Genomic DNA, 16,468 nt, shown 5'->3' with positions numbered 1-16,468 from the left:
CTTTATTTTCGCAAGGTCGTTGAGCCAGATCTGTCAAAAATCCACGTCAATGAAATATATATTCCGATTTATGTCAAAATTTCACCCACTGATGAATAATAAGCCTCAACCAGAAGCAAATATTTAATATTGTGATGGTAAACATTTCAAATGATCTTGATTAATGTCCTTGAAACCTCGAAAACCAGTGTGATGATTCAGTTGTTTTCATAATTTACAGGATTATTCAAAATTTCAAGATGAAAACTTTGATGTCAAAGACTGGGTTAATAATGCATTTAAAAATGCACCAGGAAACACGAGTAAAGATGTGAGATTGTGACACTAATCTGTGTATTATTGTTATCGAATTGAATATGCTATTCAATAATTTGGGATGATTTCTTTTTTTCAGCAATATGCAACTACTCTGGTTATGAAACTTCAAATGTTCATTCAGGTATTTTCTTCACTGAATTCATTTGGTTTCATAATGTGTTTCTAGTGTATGGGTAATAGTGTTTTTGTGGTATTCTCTAGGAGGTGAACAACATGATAGAAGATGCCAGTCAACAAGCCATTCAGAATCTACCACGAGTGATGAGAGATGTCGAAGCAGTTCGACAGGAATCGGCTTTACTACAAGATCAAATGAGAATGGTCAAAGAAGATATTGAAAAGGTTTGCATGATTTATTAGTTAGCTGTCATCTGTGTCTAAAAATCAACTACTGGTTTACAAAAAATTCAAACAAATTTTCTTATCATTCTAGGTTGAGATTGATACAGCGTACTCAATGCAAACTTTACTCAGGCTGGATAATATCAAAACCAAAATGAAAGCAGCTTCTGATGCACTTCAGGTTTGTGCCGAGGATTCTTAGCCTAGTGTCATCATACATGAATTTAGCATGATTCGTATGTCCTAATTCATTCATTCATTTTGTAGGAAGCTGATAATTGGACCACTCTTTCTGCTGATGTTGAAGAAGTTTTCGAGTCGCAAGACATCAAATCTGTAAGTAAAAAGAATTGATTACCTCATGAAAAAATGTGCAGATAAATGTTTCATTTTCTCTTATGAATTTATTCAGATATCTGCCAAACTTGTTGGAATGCAGCAAAGTCTAGTAAGTAAACTAGAAATGATATTTCTTGGATATGAAAATTATGGATAATAATTTATGACTTTCTTCATATTTTTCATATATTGTCATGTAATAAGGTATTTCTTATTGCAGCAAATGTTGGTAGATGTTCCGGATTACACAGAACGTGTGCAGCATCTTGAAGATCTTAAAAATCGTTTAGAAGCAATGCTCAGTACACAGATTGTTGCTGCGTTTAATGCTCATTCACTCGGTTAGTAATCACTGTCTTCATTTCTGAGCTCCCCAAATCTATGCTGTACAAACAATATTTGTATTACTTCAGAGGCAGCACAAGTTTATGTGAAAACTTTCACAGATATCAACCGTTTACCACAGCTTTATAAATACTATCATAAGTGTCATAAGGTTTGTTCTGTCATAGTTGCATTGTCGCCCTGGAAATATCTGGCTACTTCTCATTAATCTTTTTTTGCTGATTTTGGATATTCTAGAATCAATTGCTGCAGTCGTGGAAGTCAATTATTGAAACGAATAGCGATGATGCAATCACTGAATGGTTGCCAGAATTTTATGATTTGTTACTGTCTTCTTGGCACAATCAGGTAAGACCTCGGTGGGCTTGTTATTGATAGTCCTTTAGTAGAATATGACATATTTTTTGTGGATGTATTTTAGATAAAGTGGTGCTCGCAGGTATTCAGACAACCAGTTGAAATTGTGTGCGATTTATTGAGAGAAACCTTAACAAGTATGGACCCATCTCCTCAACACTGTATAGTATCTCTTCTTCAAGAGAAACCAGACAGTTTAACAGTTTTAATTGATCTCAAACAGGTAATATTGTAGATAAATCTACTAGTGCGCCGGCATACGAAGACATATCTGTATCTTGACGTGAAAGTATTTTATGTTTAGATAACTGATCGCTTTGCGAAGAGTATGGAAGTGGCTTTGGAGTCGTACACAAATGGTAAAGGAATGCATTGATACAACTTTATTAAAAATTTCATTTTAGAACGTATATAGGCCTATATTGTGTTGATTTCATCAATGCCTTATCACATGAACTGTCTATTCGTTTATTAGGAAGTTTACAAGAATTATACATCGAAAAGCTAGTCATTACAATCTTCAGTCCTTATCAGCGTTACGTTAATAAATATGGTGCTTTTGAAGACAAGTTTCTCAGCGAAGAACTGGACAATATTAGACTGGTGAATAATCATTTGTAATTCTCTTTAACACCAATGTTTAACCTCATATCATCAATATAGAATATCTGGTATGTATTTTCAGGACACTAGTGAAATCATTGACAATGTTCGACTGCTTGGAGAGTCTGTTAGCAAGGTTTTCTCTGTGGCCTCTACTGTACGTTGCGCGGCAATTCATCTGATGTATTTCATATTTTTCATTCGCCCAATTTTTATCTAATTACGGGTTTATTTCAGGCCAGTTCTCGTTGTGTTGAATTTACAAATGGTTGTGGATATCCCGATTGTCTGCAGGCACTTGAAGTGAGTATCGAATACGCACAATCATCATTCGTGTAAATCTAGTTTCTGCTCATTGCGATGATCTTATCTTTGCAGTCATATTTCAAAAAATACTTGAAAGAATTTCGCAGAGTGCTGGTGAATCTGCGTGAGAAATGTAAATTAGACAGCGCTAGCGAGGAGGAAGATTGGTCGTTGTTTCAACATTCCCTGCGTTTGATTCAAACATGTGGTGAGTTTAGATGTGTCATTTACACCTGTATCTGGTGATGGATCTAGATTTTTAAATTCCGGTTTATGTAGGATATCTGAAAGCTATTTGAATGATCCATTAGGGAATTATAATTTCGATAGAGTTTTTAATTCATCAGCTATGTTCATCATCTGGTACTTTGTTGCTGGATTAAGCTTTAAAAGCTGCATTTATTATAATGGGTTATTTCGAGCAGACACAGCCAACCTGTTCTGTCTATGTATGAAAAAAAAAGATTATTTAAAGCTAGAATTAGAATATCAACTGATGGACGAGTTTTGTTTGATTTCATGACAGGTGATTTGCTTCTGCGTATTGAAGAGTTTGATCAGACTGTCATCAGCGACATAATGAATAGCATCGGTAAACATTATCAGCCCACATCATCTCCCTCTCATAAACCTACGCAAAGGTGAGCAAAAACGAGCGCTGTAAAACTGAAAATAAACCGATCCATACAGGGTTTCCAGTTCTCTAAAATACTTGAAGTACTCGGCTGTGTTTAGCTCCTAAGTACACAGCTTGTTCGATTTATGCACGAACTCCATTCACTAAAGTGCTGCCAAAATCTGTAATTTCAGATCGAAAATCAATCCATTCCATGATTATAAGTGTCTCTTGTTAGAAAGTAAAGACGATCAGGCAGCTGTTGATCACCTGCTGACGAAATTAGAAGAAGGTTTGTCAAAGCATACATTTTGTAAAAGCTACGAATCCAGACATCTTTTTCAATCAATATCCAAAATATAGTTCAATTTGTGTGGCTTTAGATTTATTTCTATTTTGCAATTAATACGTTTTGATTTATATTTTCTTGTTCCTGAAGTCTTTCAAGAATGTTGTTATTTATATTTGAAAACGTTTGTTTTAGGAGACACTCCATCCGTTTTGCCTACCGTGAAAAAAGACATGTGTAAACTGAGTCAAGAGGTGCACAAATTCGCTTTTGATATTGTTTTTGCCCAATTGAAGAAACATTTATCAAACGTCTCGAATATGGAGGTAACTACACTGAAACGACTTTTCACTGAAAAGCAAATTTTAATTGATGAAAAACATGGCTATTCTTACGGTAATTGAATTACTTATAGAACTGGACGTCTCAAACTGGTACCAGTGCTTTACTGTCAGACTTACCAACTTTCAGTTTGTCTCCCCAGGAATATATTACAAAGGTCAGTAGGCATTGAAGCTGTATTCATGCTGTTTACTTCATTTTCTTTATTGTCAATATTCGAAGAATTCATATGTTCTAATATTCCACTCCCTTTCATGTTTTGACAGATTGGTCAGTATCTATTGACATTACCGCAACAGTTAGAGCCATTTACGATGGAACACAACCCTGCCATTATAGTTGCCCTAAAACATGGAAGATTACCTTTCACCGATGAGAGTGGTATGTACACTGACGATAATTAATTATTTGAAGTAGAGCAAAATTGAATGACATGTTGTTATCATGTATAGTGTTTCTGAGTGTATTTTGAATTTTGTATTTTTTTTTTACAGCTGAACTACCGGATCATATTGCTGATCTATGGCTAGAATCGATCGCCCGAGGTACAATGCATACGTACTGCGAAGAAATTCTGAAAATACACGATCTTTCGGCGCACGCTACAAAACAACTGATTACTGATATTGGTAAGAGTCATTCATATCATCATAAAAGCGATAAAATCATTTTAGAATATGCTTTTGCTTATCAAAAAATCTTCACACAGCCCTTATCCATTTCTGATAGTATCAACCAGCTGTTTAGTGTCTGTATTGTTAATTTTCGATATTCATGTACTTAATAATACACGTACATACCGTCCGTAAGTCCCCGTATATACGCACTGATATGTTCTTTTCAATTATTCATATCGTCACAGATTATCTATGTAATGTGCTGGAAGACTTGGATCTTCATCCATCAGAAATGATGAAAAACGTCGCCACATTATTGAAGGTTCCCGGTGAGGAATATTCGGAAGAAGCCGAAAAAATGCCGTTGAGACTGACTAGCGCCATCGCGTCCATGAGACATTTACGAATTGAATAAAATTGAATACGCACTCGTACTTTATCTTATGAATTTAAAGAATCGAGTTATTTGTAAATTACCCTGGCGAAAATAAATTATTGGATCAAAGTGATAGTTGTTTGTTTAATGAATTGTGTGGTGTGCTCCGAAGTCGTTTAATTCTTTCGTTGTTTCTTGTTTATTAGTCGTTACACGGAATGCTTAGTAGGTTTTCATGTTTCTCTCCATCGACTGTTCCGCGTGGTAATGTGTTCATTTCTATGGATAGTCGATAAAGCAGTTTCTCGTCGGGATTTGATTTATTTTTGCTTTTTCTATGATCAATCGATCAATAAGTAAATGAAAATCTAGTTCCGATTTGATTATCGGTCTTTCTCTCGTATGCACGTGTTTGTTAAATATTTACGATACCGGGTATCACAATAGATGCTTCTCGGACGACGCTTTCGTGTTGCTCGAGTTTTAATAATCAATTGTACTGGAATATATGAAAGTGAGTGAAGTTCTGCACAGCTGCGATTATTACTCAACTATGGGAGGAGACAAATTATACATGCGGATTTAGGACTCGTGCAGCAGGTGTGGATTTAAATCCCGTTGAATAAATCGAACTATCGCTCGGTTGACAATACATATTACATATATACATCTCACATGTGACAAACCTGTTTCAATTAAGTTTCATTCACAAATTCAATTATAGGCGACTACATTTCTTGCCTTACATTTTGAATAAGATATATCTCGTTTCAAAATCTAAAAAATATAACGCTGTTATCAGTATTGATGAGTCAACGTGGAATCAATATTGTTGAGGTAACTGTGGAATCAATGTGGAAAAAGGGGTGGGTCTAGGGTTTGATTCAGGGAGGGGTGCACCCCCAAAATAGGGCATAAGGCTTATATATCATAACACAATCAAAATGGCACCACGAAAGAAAGCTCCACGGAAAACATTATCAACATTCATAGAATTACAGTTCTTATGAATTTAAACTTTTTTAGTTATCAGTTTGATATTTTTCTTCTCCCGGAAAATATCAAGGTAAGTTGACATTTTTAGGGAGGGTGCGCACCCCCTGCACACTCCAATCGGATCTACGATTCACAACACTCTTGTTTGAGAAAAAGATCACATTCAACCTTAAAACAAAAATTTGATATCTTGTTCGTTGTCTCATCATTACTTAAACAACCTTATTTCTACTTCGATATGACAGTTTGGTCGTCAATAAAACGCTATCTTGTTTACTGGGTTGTGCTAGGATGAATAAAAGTGGATATGCTGGTTCGTATCCATCCGTGCTTATCATTTTTGCCCAAATCATCAACGATTTTTAGCCGTAGAATTACGTGCCGTGAATGTGCAGCTTTTGGAAATTATTCCGAAGCATGTAGATGAAAGTCAAATCAGATTTTATTAGCCTTATCTTTCGCCCGGTTTTGGGTGCTGAATATCAATGGGCATGATGTAAAATGTAATATTTCATTCAATCGAAATTTACTCGATCGGGTGAAAAAATAATTTCTTGGGGGTGGGCGGTGGGTGGAGCGGGATGATTTTATCTTGTACTAATAGCTGCCATCACACAAAGCGTATCCACTCTGGTACCACATGGGTCCGTCTCTATTTGACTTTGGAGTAATCAGACTGATTAACTCCAAGGTTTGACACGGGCCAAATTTTGCCCGACCAAAAACTCCTGACCAGGCCGGTGCCAAATTCCGGGAGTCCGGGAGTCACTCACCCCGCTTGCCACAACATCATTGTGCTTGCAGTAGCTGTGCGCGGTTTACGATGTTATTATATTAGTTTTGATAGTTCAAGTGGAAATTAAGCACGGGTCAAATTTGATCGCGTGCTAAATCATCTCGGCGGTTTATAACAGCAGAGCAACTCTAGTCGGCCAGCGTATATTCAGGGGCTGGTTGCATAGTCATGGCTTAGACTTAAGACTAGTCTAAGACCAACTTATTTCTATAGCAAATCTAACAATTAAAGACCGGTCTTATGATTTAAGACCACTTTTGGACTTAAGCCATGACTGTGCAACTGGCCCCAGGTTCGGTAATTCCGGAATTTTCTTCTGTTCTTTAAACTCTCAATATTATGTCGAAACGGGGAAGATCATCAAAGAAAATTCGCCTCATTTTCATCCATCGAAAACTCGTCCCTTTGCCATGTTCCAAATCGTTTTGATTAATAGATCTGCGCCAAGGCGTTCGTTTCTATGTTCTCTCCGGGTACTGCGATATTTCTCGATTATTAATCAGCAGATTAATCGCGCGATGATCGGACTGTCAGTCGTTGCTTTATTATAAATGTAATAAAATCGAGTAGTTTGTTTGAAGATTCATTACATCACGTAGGATTAAACATAAAGACCATGTAATAATATGTTATTCCAGTTAGGCTATACGTACATCGTTCATTGCCAATGACGGCATATCGGATATCGGCATATATGTATATTTATATGTATATGTATATGAATATGTGCTTTTTACACCACACCTGACGACCTCGAGTGACACTGGATATGTAGATCTTAATGCGTGTCAGAATCTGCGAGTCGTTTTGCGGGTAATCCTTAAATCCAGGGGTAGGATATTGCGCTGCCTCTTCGCACTAATCATGAGATCAGATGATGACATGTCTCATGATTCATGGGACACATACATGGACGCAATATTCAAGGAAAAATCTTCACTCCAAATTCCCCCAGTATTTCTGGCACTAAATACAGTACCTTTTGGTATCAGAATAGACGTTCTGGTAAACTGTGAACAGTAATGGGTGCAGATAGACATAAGGATAGACCACACTGGAGGTGATGGCCAAACCTAGTGGGTTTGTTTTCACGGACTGCTGACGCATAGAACAAAGTCAAAACACACCCTTCGATCGAGCAACATGCGGGCCGAACCAAGTTTGTTTGAACGCGGTGATCAGCTGTTACAAAACAATGAATACATCACAAAGCACAAGTATGCTTAAGCGACGCTAGGCCCAAATGACGCTTTGGGAATGGGACAGATCTTTTAGGTGACAAAAGCCAATATATGTAGACGTATGTGCACCTGTTAGTGGGACTCTGTACAGCTGCACAGCTGATAAACACAACACGCAAAGCAACCCTACAAATACAGTTATCACATTTCTAGTTTTACTCTTATGAAATTACAGAGACTTGTTTATCAGATCGTTCATGATATTATATTCGTAGGAAGTTTGCTCGAGTTTTTCCATGAATAAGATATACATACTTCCACGACTACACGAATTTCCCTATGTCTAAAGATGGTAAGATATGAAGAGGCCACATTCAGAAAGTCTGATCCATTTTCCGATGATTTGTATCATGGACTCTGAGTCTATGTTTGTTTTTATCTTTCCATTGTGAGATCAAGTACCATTTATAACTGGGATCAAAAACCAGAATTACACCAATTTAGATACGTTTTTATAATTTGTGGAATTGGCTCAGCTTAAAATACAATTGGAAATCAAATTGCTGTATGTCTGCCGATTCATCTTGTCGATGATGCCGTCACATAATGTAATAATGTTCACTAAAACGCTTAAAAACTACGTAGAGCTACGTTAAAAAACGACGAATTACGGTATTGAAAAATTAATCATCAAATATAGAGGCTCTGTGGAGATAAGAATGAGATATCATACGCGCGACATGATAATAGATCCAGCGTCTGGTTTTGTTTCCATCCACAGCTGTTGCGGGCCGAACACTGCACGCGTCATTGTCAAAATGATCGAAATACGTATAGGTCCATATGACGCACCCGGATCGTTGTAAGATTAACCTTTTCATTTGCAAAGGGCGACAGCCGGACTCCGACTGAAAGGTTGCCTAGACGTAATATTTGTGTATGGCAGTGAATCAATGATTTTGCGGTGATTTTGTTTCTCCTTAATTTTTAGGACACATTTGCAAATGGCTCACAAACCCTAGTCAAACCTTATTGAAAAGTAGAAATACGAAGTGGGTATCCCATGAAAAGAATGTCAAAGGTTTTGCTGAGCACAACCTCCCAAACGCGGTATCTTTGACGCCGTAAACATCGTTACAATAATGTTGATATACATTGATACGTATGTATGCGTTGAGGGGTTCTGCGTCGATGTGCACTACGTCATCAATATTGGCGTTTCAAAATAACAAATAGAATTGTGAATTAAGGCGTTTATTTTGTGATAGAATAATTTATGTTCTTGTATTTTCGTATAAATATCCGTAAATTCGCCATCACTGGCTGTTTTAGTATAGGTTTAGGTATGTTTTATGATTTGTTACGATGAGTAGTGGTACATTCGCCACATGACGTTCACGCGTTATCTACAAGTGGTTCTATGCGACGCGGACAGGAGTTCAAATTCTCACAGTTTAATTCTTTTCAGCAGCTGTTTATCATCGTTCAGGTACTGACGAAAAATATAGATATATACCGCATAACCCCGCTTTATATTACTAATCTCGCAAAATGTTCAAACTTGATCTAAAATTTTGGTTCATTAGATAAGTGTTTATACATATATCTTCTTTTTGCACGCGGTGTAAAATCGTCGGATTGGTTTTACGTGGTGTAAAATTCCGCCGAATCAATGAATAACACAAAGAAACAATGGAAAGGTTTTTTTTAATTTTCACGTTGATTTTCATCACCATCCTCGTCATCATCATGATCATGATCATTTGTCTTAACTGGCAAGCCGTCAATGCGACACAGTCCTCCGCACAGCTTGCTTCCACTCAGAACGGTCCTCAGCTAGCTGAAGTAGTGGGGTGAAGGCTCATAATTCCGGCTCATATGTCCAAACACATGTAATATTAATTTTCTTCTTTTAACTATATATCTATGAAACAATCGTATTTTGAGGATGCATTTATATTTTCGTCATAAATCAGCTACAAAAAACAATGTACGATTGCCACATACGAAAGCAAGAATCTTTAGCAAAGGCATTTTAATTCAACTGTTTACCGTTAGGCCGCAGCTCTGCTACCAACCTGTTGACTGCCCCAATCTACGTTTATATGCGGCTATATGATGGAAACCTATGGACGGACAAGTCCCTCTGATTAGCAGGTTTTAGCTATGCAATTACTACACACTAAATCAAACGTCGTGGACCCGTAGAACAATACAGCTCTTAAGAAATTAGTGTCATACTACGAACTGATCCTAGCTCCTGATCGTGTAGTACGCATTGCCCGCGTGTCAACAAACGCGTGCGCGCGCATAGTAGTATTCATCGGCAGCCACGTTGTGAACGGCTTTCCACCAATCCGAGAGCGATTTCAAACATAAGATACGCCATCCGTGAAGCAACCACATGTTTCAAAACTATGGCTAGACCGCACACGGCTTCAGTATAGTTGGAACTTTATTAGCGAACGGTGTGCGGAAGCTAAAGGAAAATATGTCCCCTTCGTACATCGTTGTGTTATTTCTAACAACGGCCGGCAAAAATGGAGAGGATTTAGGTGCTGATGAAGAACAAGTTGTGCTTTTTGTTTATTTGTTATATGATGTTACGAATAATAAGGTAAAACATATTTTGAAATCTTTTTCCCATATGTTTAGGTAATAATAACAATTTTTACGAAAAGATGTAGAGATTGGATAACAATTAATTCGATATCTATTGCCAATATGGTGAAGACCATTAGTTTTAAATAGAAACTCTTTGAGTTCATAGCTACTATAGGAAATTAATTTCTGTTTATGTTCCTGTTATTTTTAGGTAGTAGCACTTCAGCATCATTATGTGCGACCACATGCGGACGATTTGTCCGAAACTGTATTACAGGAGGATTGTAAAACCGACACAGGAGTCAGCGAAGAAATGGTCAAAAATGCACAACCTATTGAACACGTATTAGATGAGGTACGCACTAAAGAAAAATGATATGCCACATTGGCAACAGTTTTAAAAATATAGGACGCGTCTTGAGTTTTGTATAATTCATTCACATGTGTTTGGTTTTCCACTCAAAAACTATACAGACAGTGGCCTAAATATACTAGTAGCGCTATCCTCAACTAGTTTACACAACCCGATAACGTGGTTCACCTATAGACCCGTTGGGTTTTAGATAAGATTTATGTGTCCCGTTTCAGATATTGTCGCAATTTCATGTGTATGTAAAGGCTATGTATACCACGCTAACATTATAATCTCTAAACTTTTGGTGCGTCGCATTTTTCAGTCAATATATACATGCGGGAAACGGACGAATATTGATATTCCGGTTTTGATTAAAATTGAAGCACGAAGAGGCATTTTCATTTGAAATATCGATATTATTCATCATTGATCTGATGGGAAATGTAAATTTCAAATTTTGTTATCGAGGACGGCGCGCGCGTGATGTCTCTAGCGCTTCGCGTGTAAAGGAGCGCAAAAATGTCGAAAACGAAATATTCGTGATTAAAAAGGCGTAAAGAAAAAACTGTCGTTACATTTTCGATCGTCTTCGAGTACGAAATAGACAATATGCTACATTAAATTAATCATACTGATGACATCTAAATGGGTGTAAATTCCATATGGCGGCATTAGCCGAAAGCTAACATTTGCGACTTGCATAAAGTCTGATATGATTCAAACTAAAATGAATTTCGAGTCAAAGGTATATTTATATTGCGGTTTTAAGTCGTGTATGACTAAACAAGCTACTTCCTGTTTTATTGCAACCCCGTTTTGTCCGCGTTCACAATACATCGTTTTCTTTCCGAATCTCACGTAGATCGCGTAGATCGATTGTCATCTATGGTGAGACATTCATTTTCGGCTTACTCGTTGACCGAGTTTAGACAATCCACCCCTCGGGTCCGTGTACACTTTTAGAACAAGTAATGCATCGCGTACATACCACAGATTCGTGTACAAGCGTATAGATGGGTATCATCGCAAAGATAACCTGTTGAATAAAGCGGTACATTGTTGATCGGTCACCCAGAACCAGCAGCTTTTATATTCCGGAAAATTACGGCTCCAATTATACATTCACAACAACATAATTTATCAGCTATTCAAGCCAGCCAAAACAATTTGCCTATTTTCTATCATTATAAGCAACATTGGGGTCGCAGGCGGGCTGTATGTATGTTTTATTAGCGTATGAACGCCTCGTCATGTTTTGAAGGGCTTTAGCAAAAACATCGTTAGCGTGTAACTTGATTGGTAAAAAATTACTTGTTTCGCTATCGCAATAAATATTTATTTCCCCTTCGTTCTTCGTGGCATCAAAGACGTATGGATCTTCGATATATTGACGAAAAGATATCCTTTGATGAATTTTTTTTCAAATATCATTTCTGATATGTGTCGAGTATATAGGAAAAATAACGTCATTCAACCCGGAAAAATAATGCTACTACTTTGGTTCTATTTCTAAATAATTCAGTAAACACGAATGAATATTAAGTACACAATGATATACAATAAGTAATCCGTCTGCAAGCGACGACGCGGTTTTGGTCACCACATGACTATTCGTTAATAGCAAGACTATATCTGTCGTATTAATTAGAATCTACCTGTCCGCTGTACTTAACCATTGATTCTCATTAAAAGGATCCATTTGTGTTGTAATGCATGGGCGCATTCCAATAGGACATGGGGCCAAAACATAATCCCGATTGAGATCTTCGCTTATTGTCGTATAGTTGGTATGCGCTATGTTGCCATGCTTGGGCTAGTTGGATTTTGTGGCCTTTCATTTTATGGGCCATAAAAGCTTGGTCTTTTTAAAAGGGGGCATTAATCACCTGTTTTCGTCGACATTTCCATTATTCTCGCGGTTCAAAAATTATTTTGATCCCATCCGAAGGTTCCACAATAAACCCGTATGGAAACAGTGTTGTTAGAATAACTCTTTTCAAACTAAGGGACGATGTCGAGGCATCAACCTTATCTCAAAGTGCATCAAATGTATTTATGTATCTAGCTCTATCGTGTAGTATATAATCCACGATCTTTGAGCCCGTGCATCTACAACTGAAGCGCCAACCTTGCGAACTCGCTTCGTGTTGGGCTCTCGTTATTGTTTATTGTCTGCTTGTCATAGTCATGTAATTTCCTCGAATATTTGCTATCTATCATAAGGCGATAATTGGTACATTGATGACGATCTATGGTGGTTATTAAACCACTCTGTATGATTCGTACAAAACGAGACTTATCTATCTTACATTCGCTTGCCAGAGTCAAAGCCAGTAATTTGTTGCAGGATCAACTTGCGCGATAATGCACATTTATTTCACTTCTTCACAGTTGAGGAAATCATTACTTTTAAAATGTTTGGTATGGAGATAAATTCGATGACTGCCCTGCGATGACAACTGTCGTTAATGCATCCGATGAATTTTCAGATTCTAACTGTAATTGAATTCATATAAATGGTTGTCGTTGTTGCTGTGGTCGCTGATTTTATTGTTCAGTAAACCTACGCAATTCTCTCTCGATGAACCTTATCGTTGTATACGTAAATTTCATGAGACGATGTAGCCTGCTGTCCTGAAGGCGTATACATTTGTATTTGACCAGGGACACAGATTACAGGACTCGGTTCGTTTCAGTTCAAAATTCATTTTGAATTGAGCCAAATTCACACCTATAAATGCAACGTGAGGCCACTTTGGTGAATCTAAATTTGCACCACCCTTCTATTCTCTTGTCCATGGTTTGATAACTCTGTGCATCTGCACGTAAAACTAACCGACATCTCGTCAACGATTTCTTACTGGAGGCAACATTTTGCGGTCTCTCGGGGCTTACTGTCGTCCGTTGACTTTCTGCGAGTACACGGAACGACATAATGGAAACATATCTGATTCATTATAGGTGAATCAGATACATCGGCCTGTTTCGGTCCCCATCGGAATGAGAGCGACCATGCTTACGTAATTTGATTTTGTGTCCTTGCTGATGACTCCAATCGCTGCCAAACGCCGGTAGCAGTTGGTTCATTATCAGTGTTTGAATTATCATCGCTAGGGCGTCAGATTTTCAGCGTATAATCAATCTCTTAAAATGTTACTTGAAAACATCCATAAAAACGTATTCTTGCATATATATATTACATTTAAACAAGCCATATCTAATGGTATACATTATGCTGAATGGGCAACAAGTGTGATGCGAGTTGTAGTTACGGCGCTACTTCGGAGTGGTATAATTCGGCCTCGAGGGCACCTGAAAAGGGTCAACGGCAATAACCAACGAGTCATAAATTAAGAATATAGTTTGTGACATCATGTTCGATACATTAATGCGAGGATATTCACAGTGTCCTGTTATTATTAAACGTACCGCGAGACGAACTCCGATAAATAGACTACTAAATCGTCTATCGCTTTGAAGTATCTTAGGCAGTAATTACTTCGTGTGCGTCTTATGTTACAACACAAGTTGGTGGATAGTTACTGACGGATATGTTTCTAGGGGCTGGAACTCGTAGCCGCTGGAGGTCTTGAAGACATTGACCAAATGAACCACCGGCGACATGAGACCAGTAAACTATCGGTGCAACTCCAATGAACAATTCTTGTTTAAACGTATCTTGAGGTTTTTATGAAACGGAATGGAATAAACTCACTTAGTTTTATAAAATCTTAGAATTTAATTCCGCAGAAAATTCCGTTATTCGCGCACTAAAACTAATTTATTTGTTCAATGATTCCAACAACATGTGCTCGGGGGCTTTCTTGGGAATATTTCTCACGCAACGTGTTCTTGGCGTTTGATTGAACATTTCAGTAGACGCGAATAGAAGGATCTTCTATGTTTTTACTTCACACTAGCGCGTGAATTACCCGTCGATACGATCGTCTTCGGGCGGTATTTTAAATTCAATTTCGATTCTCGTTAATTCTCAACAGGTTTCTGATGATGGAAAAATACCAAGGTTTTTTTTTACGTGCGGCAATACAAGTTGCTATTCCGCCATTGTCTAGCGTGGGCACAGCGTATTGTGTTCACTCCTTGTATCACCTGCATTTTATCCGTTCTCCGGGGAGATCTGTTTCAGACAGTAAAATCCGCATCAATTCGCTCTGTCAGTCTGAGCGACTTACCTACGTGTTTGCTTCGCCTGTAAAATGTTCTAGGGGAGCTTATCTGTTCTTATCTAGAATCCTTGATTCCCAGTTTCGATCCCTAGTTTGTTCGTGACGTTGCAATGGCTAAAATCTTAAAGGCATAACAATACCACCACCGACTGGCATTTCTTCATTTTATGTCTATTGCGTGAACTTTTCTTGAAGTGTTTTGTTCACTTTAATCGATGTATAGACGAAAGTCACTAATAGCTGTTTAAGGCTAATGACGACATGACATGCAGCGTTCGTTACTCGTAGCATTTACTTTAACTTCCGCTTCTCGGCTAAACGGTTTTATTTCCCAACTCCGTCTCTTCAATCAATATACGCAAAGGCAGCGTAACACGACACTCACATTGTGGCCAAATCCATGACATTTTAACTATAAACGAGGTATCACATTCAGGCACCTTTCATCGGTGAAAATTGGTAAAGAACAATAAGTGATAATGTTACTGTATACCGCAAACAAATACCGCCGTTAAGATACCTTTCCTTAACGGTCTTAATGGACATCTTTTATCAGCACTATCTAAAATTGACGTAATCTGTATTGATTTACTGATGAATGTTCCCCATCTAACGCACTAACGAACGCACTTTCATATAAGTTCATTTACAAGAAAGTCTATATCGTTATTTCCGCGCTATCGAAAATATCTCAGAAAAATGCTGTCAGCTCATATTTCCTCTCAAACTGGAGGAAATTGTGATATAATCGATAGACAAGACAATACAGGCTGATAGATTTTCGAGCTATGAATGAGTCGGTTTGATCGACATGGCTCCATTTTGTATTGGCAGGCTGATTGTCAATTGATACGCTGTTTCAGCACGGCGTCCCTGTAGATTTCAAAAGATTCGATGATTCATATTCTGATTGTGTAATCGGCTTTACTCTTCATTTGCTTTTTTCCTAGTCGTATTTCATTTTTTTGCTCCAGCTTCTAATAGAATTTACGTATTCTGTCGAGTTCTTGGATCTGGATTACTCTCCCCTTAAAGGTTACATCGCATGAAGAGAACAGACTCAGTGCGGTAAAAGTATAGTTGTAGAAGTCAATCTATTTCGAAGTGGTAATTGCTCCGATAAAACTACAAAGCGGAATTGAAATGACAGTGACTAGTGAACGATGACTAATTCACAGAGACGATAGATGTGCCACTTGTTGCATACCAGGCCGGACTTGAAGCCAACTCTCTTACAGAATGCAGCCATCTACCACTTACTACATACAGTTTGGCGTATATTTACCATTCTCACAGTTGACACACACACACTCTCACAATCATTTGGCCGTAATAATTGCTTTTTGTACATTAAATCGATACGTCTTGTGACGGATGATGTCGACTGAAGGGTAATGTAAGCCGTTTGCAGAAAGGTTGTGTTTTATCTCCACGTTTGAAAAAAAGCCGCAGCTCGTCGTTGGGAGGTAAAGAACGTATATAGACGAGTATATAGACGA

The 16,468-nt window shown here is 37.8% G+C and overlaps 2 protein-coding genes across 2 annotated transcripts in view; both read left to right on the top strand.

The window, feature by feature from the left end:
* The first annotated feature begins 17 nt into the window (after positions 1-17).
* Positions 18-4,966, top strand: LOC141901595 (conserved oligomeric Golgi complex subunit 7-like). The gene is made up of 23 exons (XM_074788933.1): positions 18-137; positions 221-310; positions 395-439; positions 520-660; positions 752-841; positions 928-996; positions 1,073-1,108; positions 1,220-1,340; positions 1,413-1,495; positions 1,582-1,692; positions 1,766-1,924; positions 2,006-2,060; positions 2,177-2,304; positions 2,387-2,461; positions 2,542-2,607; positions 2,683-2,818; positions 3,137-3,251; positions 3,421-3,518; positions 3,711-3,841; positions 3,931-4,014; positions 4,124-4,238; positions 4,352-4,486; positions 4,720-4,966. The coding sequence occupies exons 1-23, from the start codon at positions 135-137 to the stop codon at positions 4,887-4,889; spliced, it is 2,256 nt and encodes a 751-aa protein (XP_074645034.1). The 5' UTR covers positions 18-134; the 3' UTR covers positions 4,890-4,966.
* A 5,259-nt stretch (positions 4,967-10,225) lies between these two features.
* LOC141901120 (epithelial splicing regulatory protein 1-like) overlaps positions 10,226-16,468 on the top strand; it is a 41,657-nt gene continuing 35,414 nt past the window's right edge. Inside the window, exons 1-2 of the mRNA XM_074788207.1 lie at positions 10,226-10,440; positions 10,639-10,782. Coding sequence (XP_074644308.1) covers positions 10,315-10,440; positions 10,639-10,782 — 270 coding nt within the window. The 5' untranslated portion in view covers positions 10,226-10,314. The remainder of the gene's footprint in view (positions 10,441-10,638; positions 10,783-16,468) is intronic.

The sequence above is a fragment of the Tubulanus polymorphus genome, chromosome 3, assembly GCF_964204645.1.
Source record: "Tubulanus polymorphus chromosome 3, tnTubPoly1.2, whole genome shotgun sequence".
Lineage (NCBI taxonomy): Eukaryota > Metazoa > Nemertea > Palaeonemertea > Tubulaniformes > Tubulanidae > Tubulanus > Tubulanus polymorphus.
Note: the sequence above shows the minus strand (reverse complement) of the source record. Positions and strands in the feature narration are given on the sequence as shown.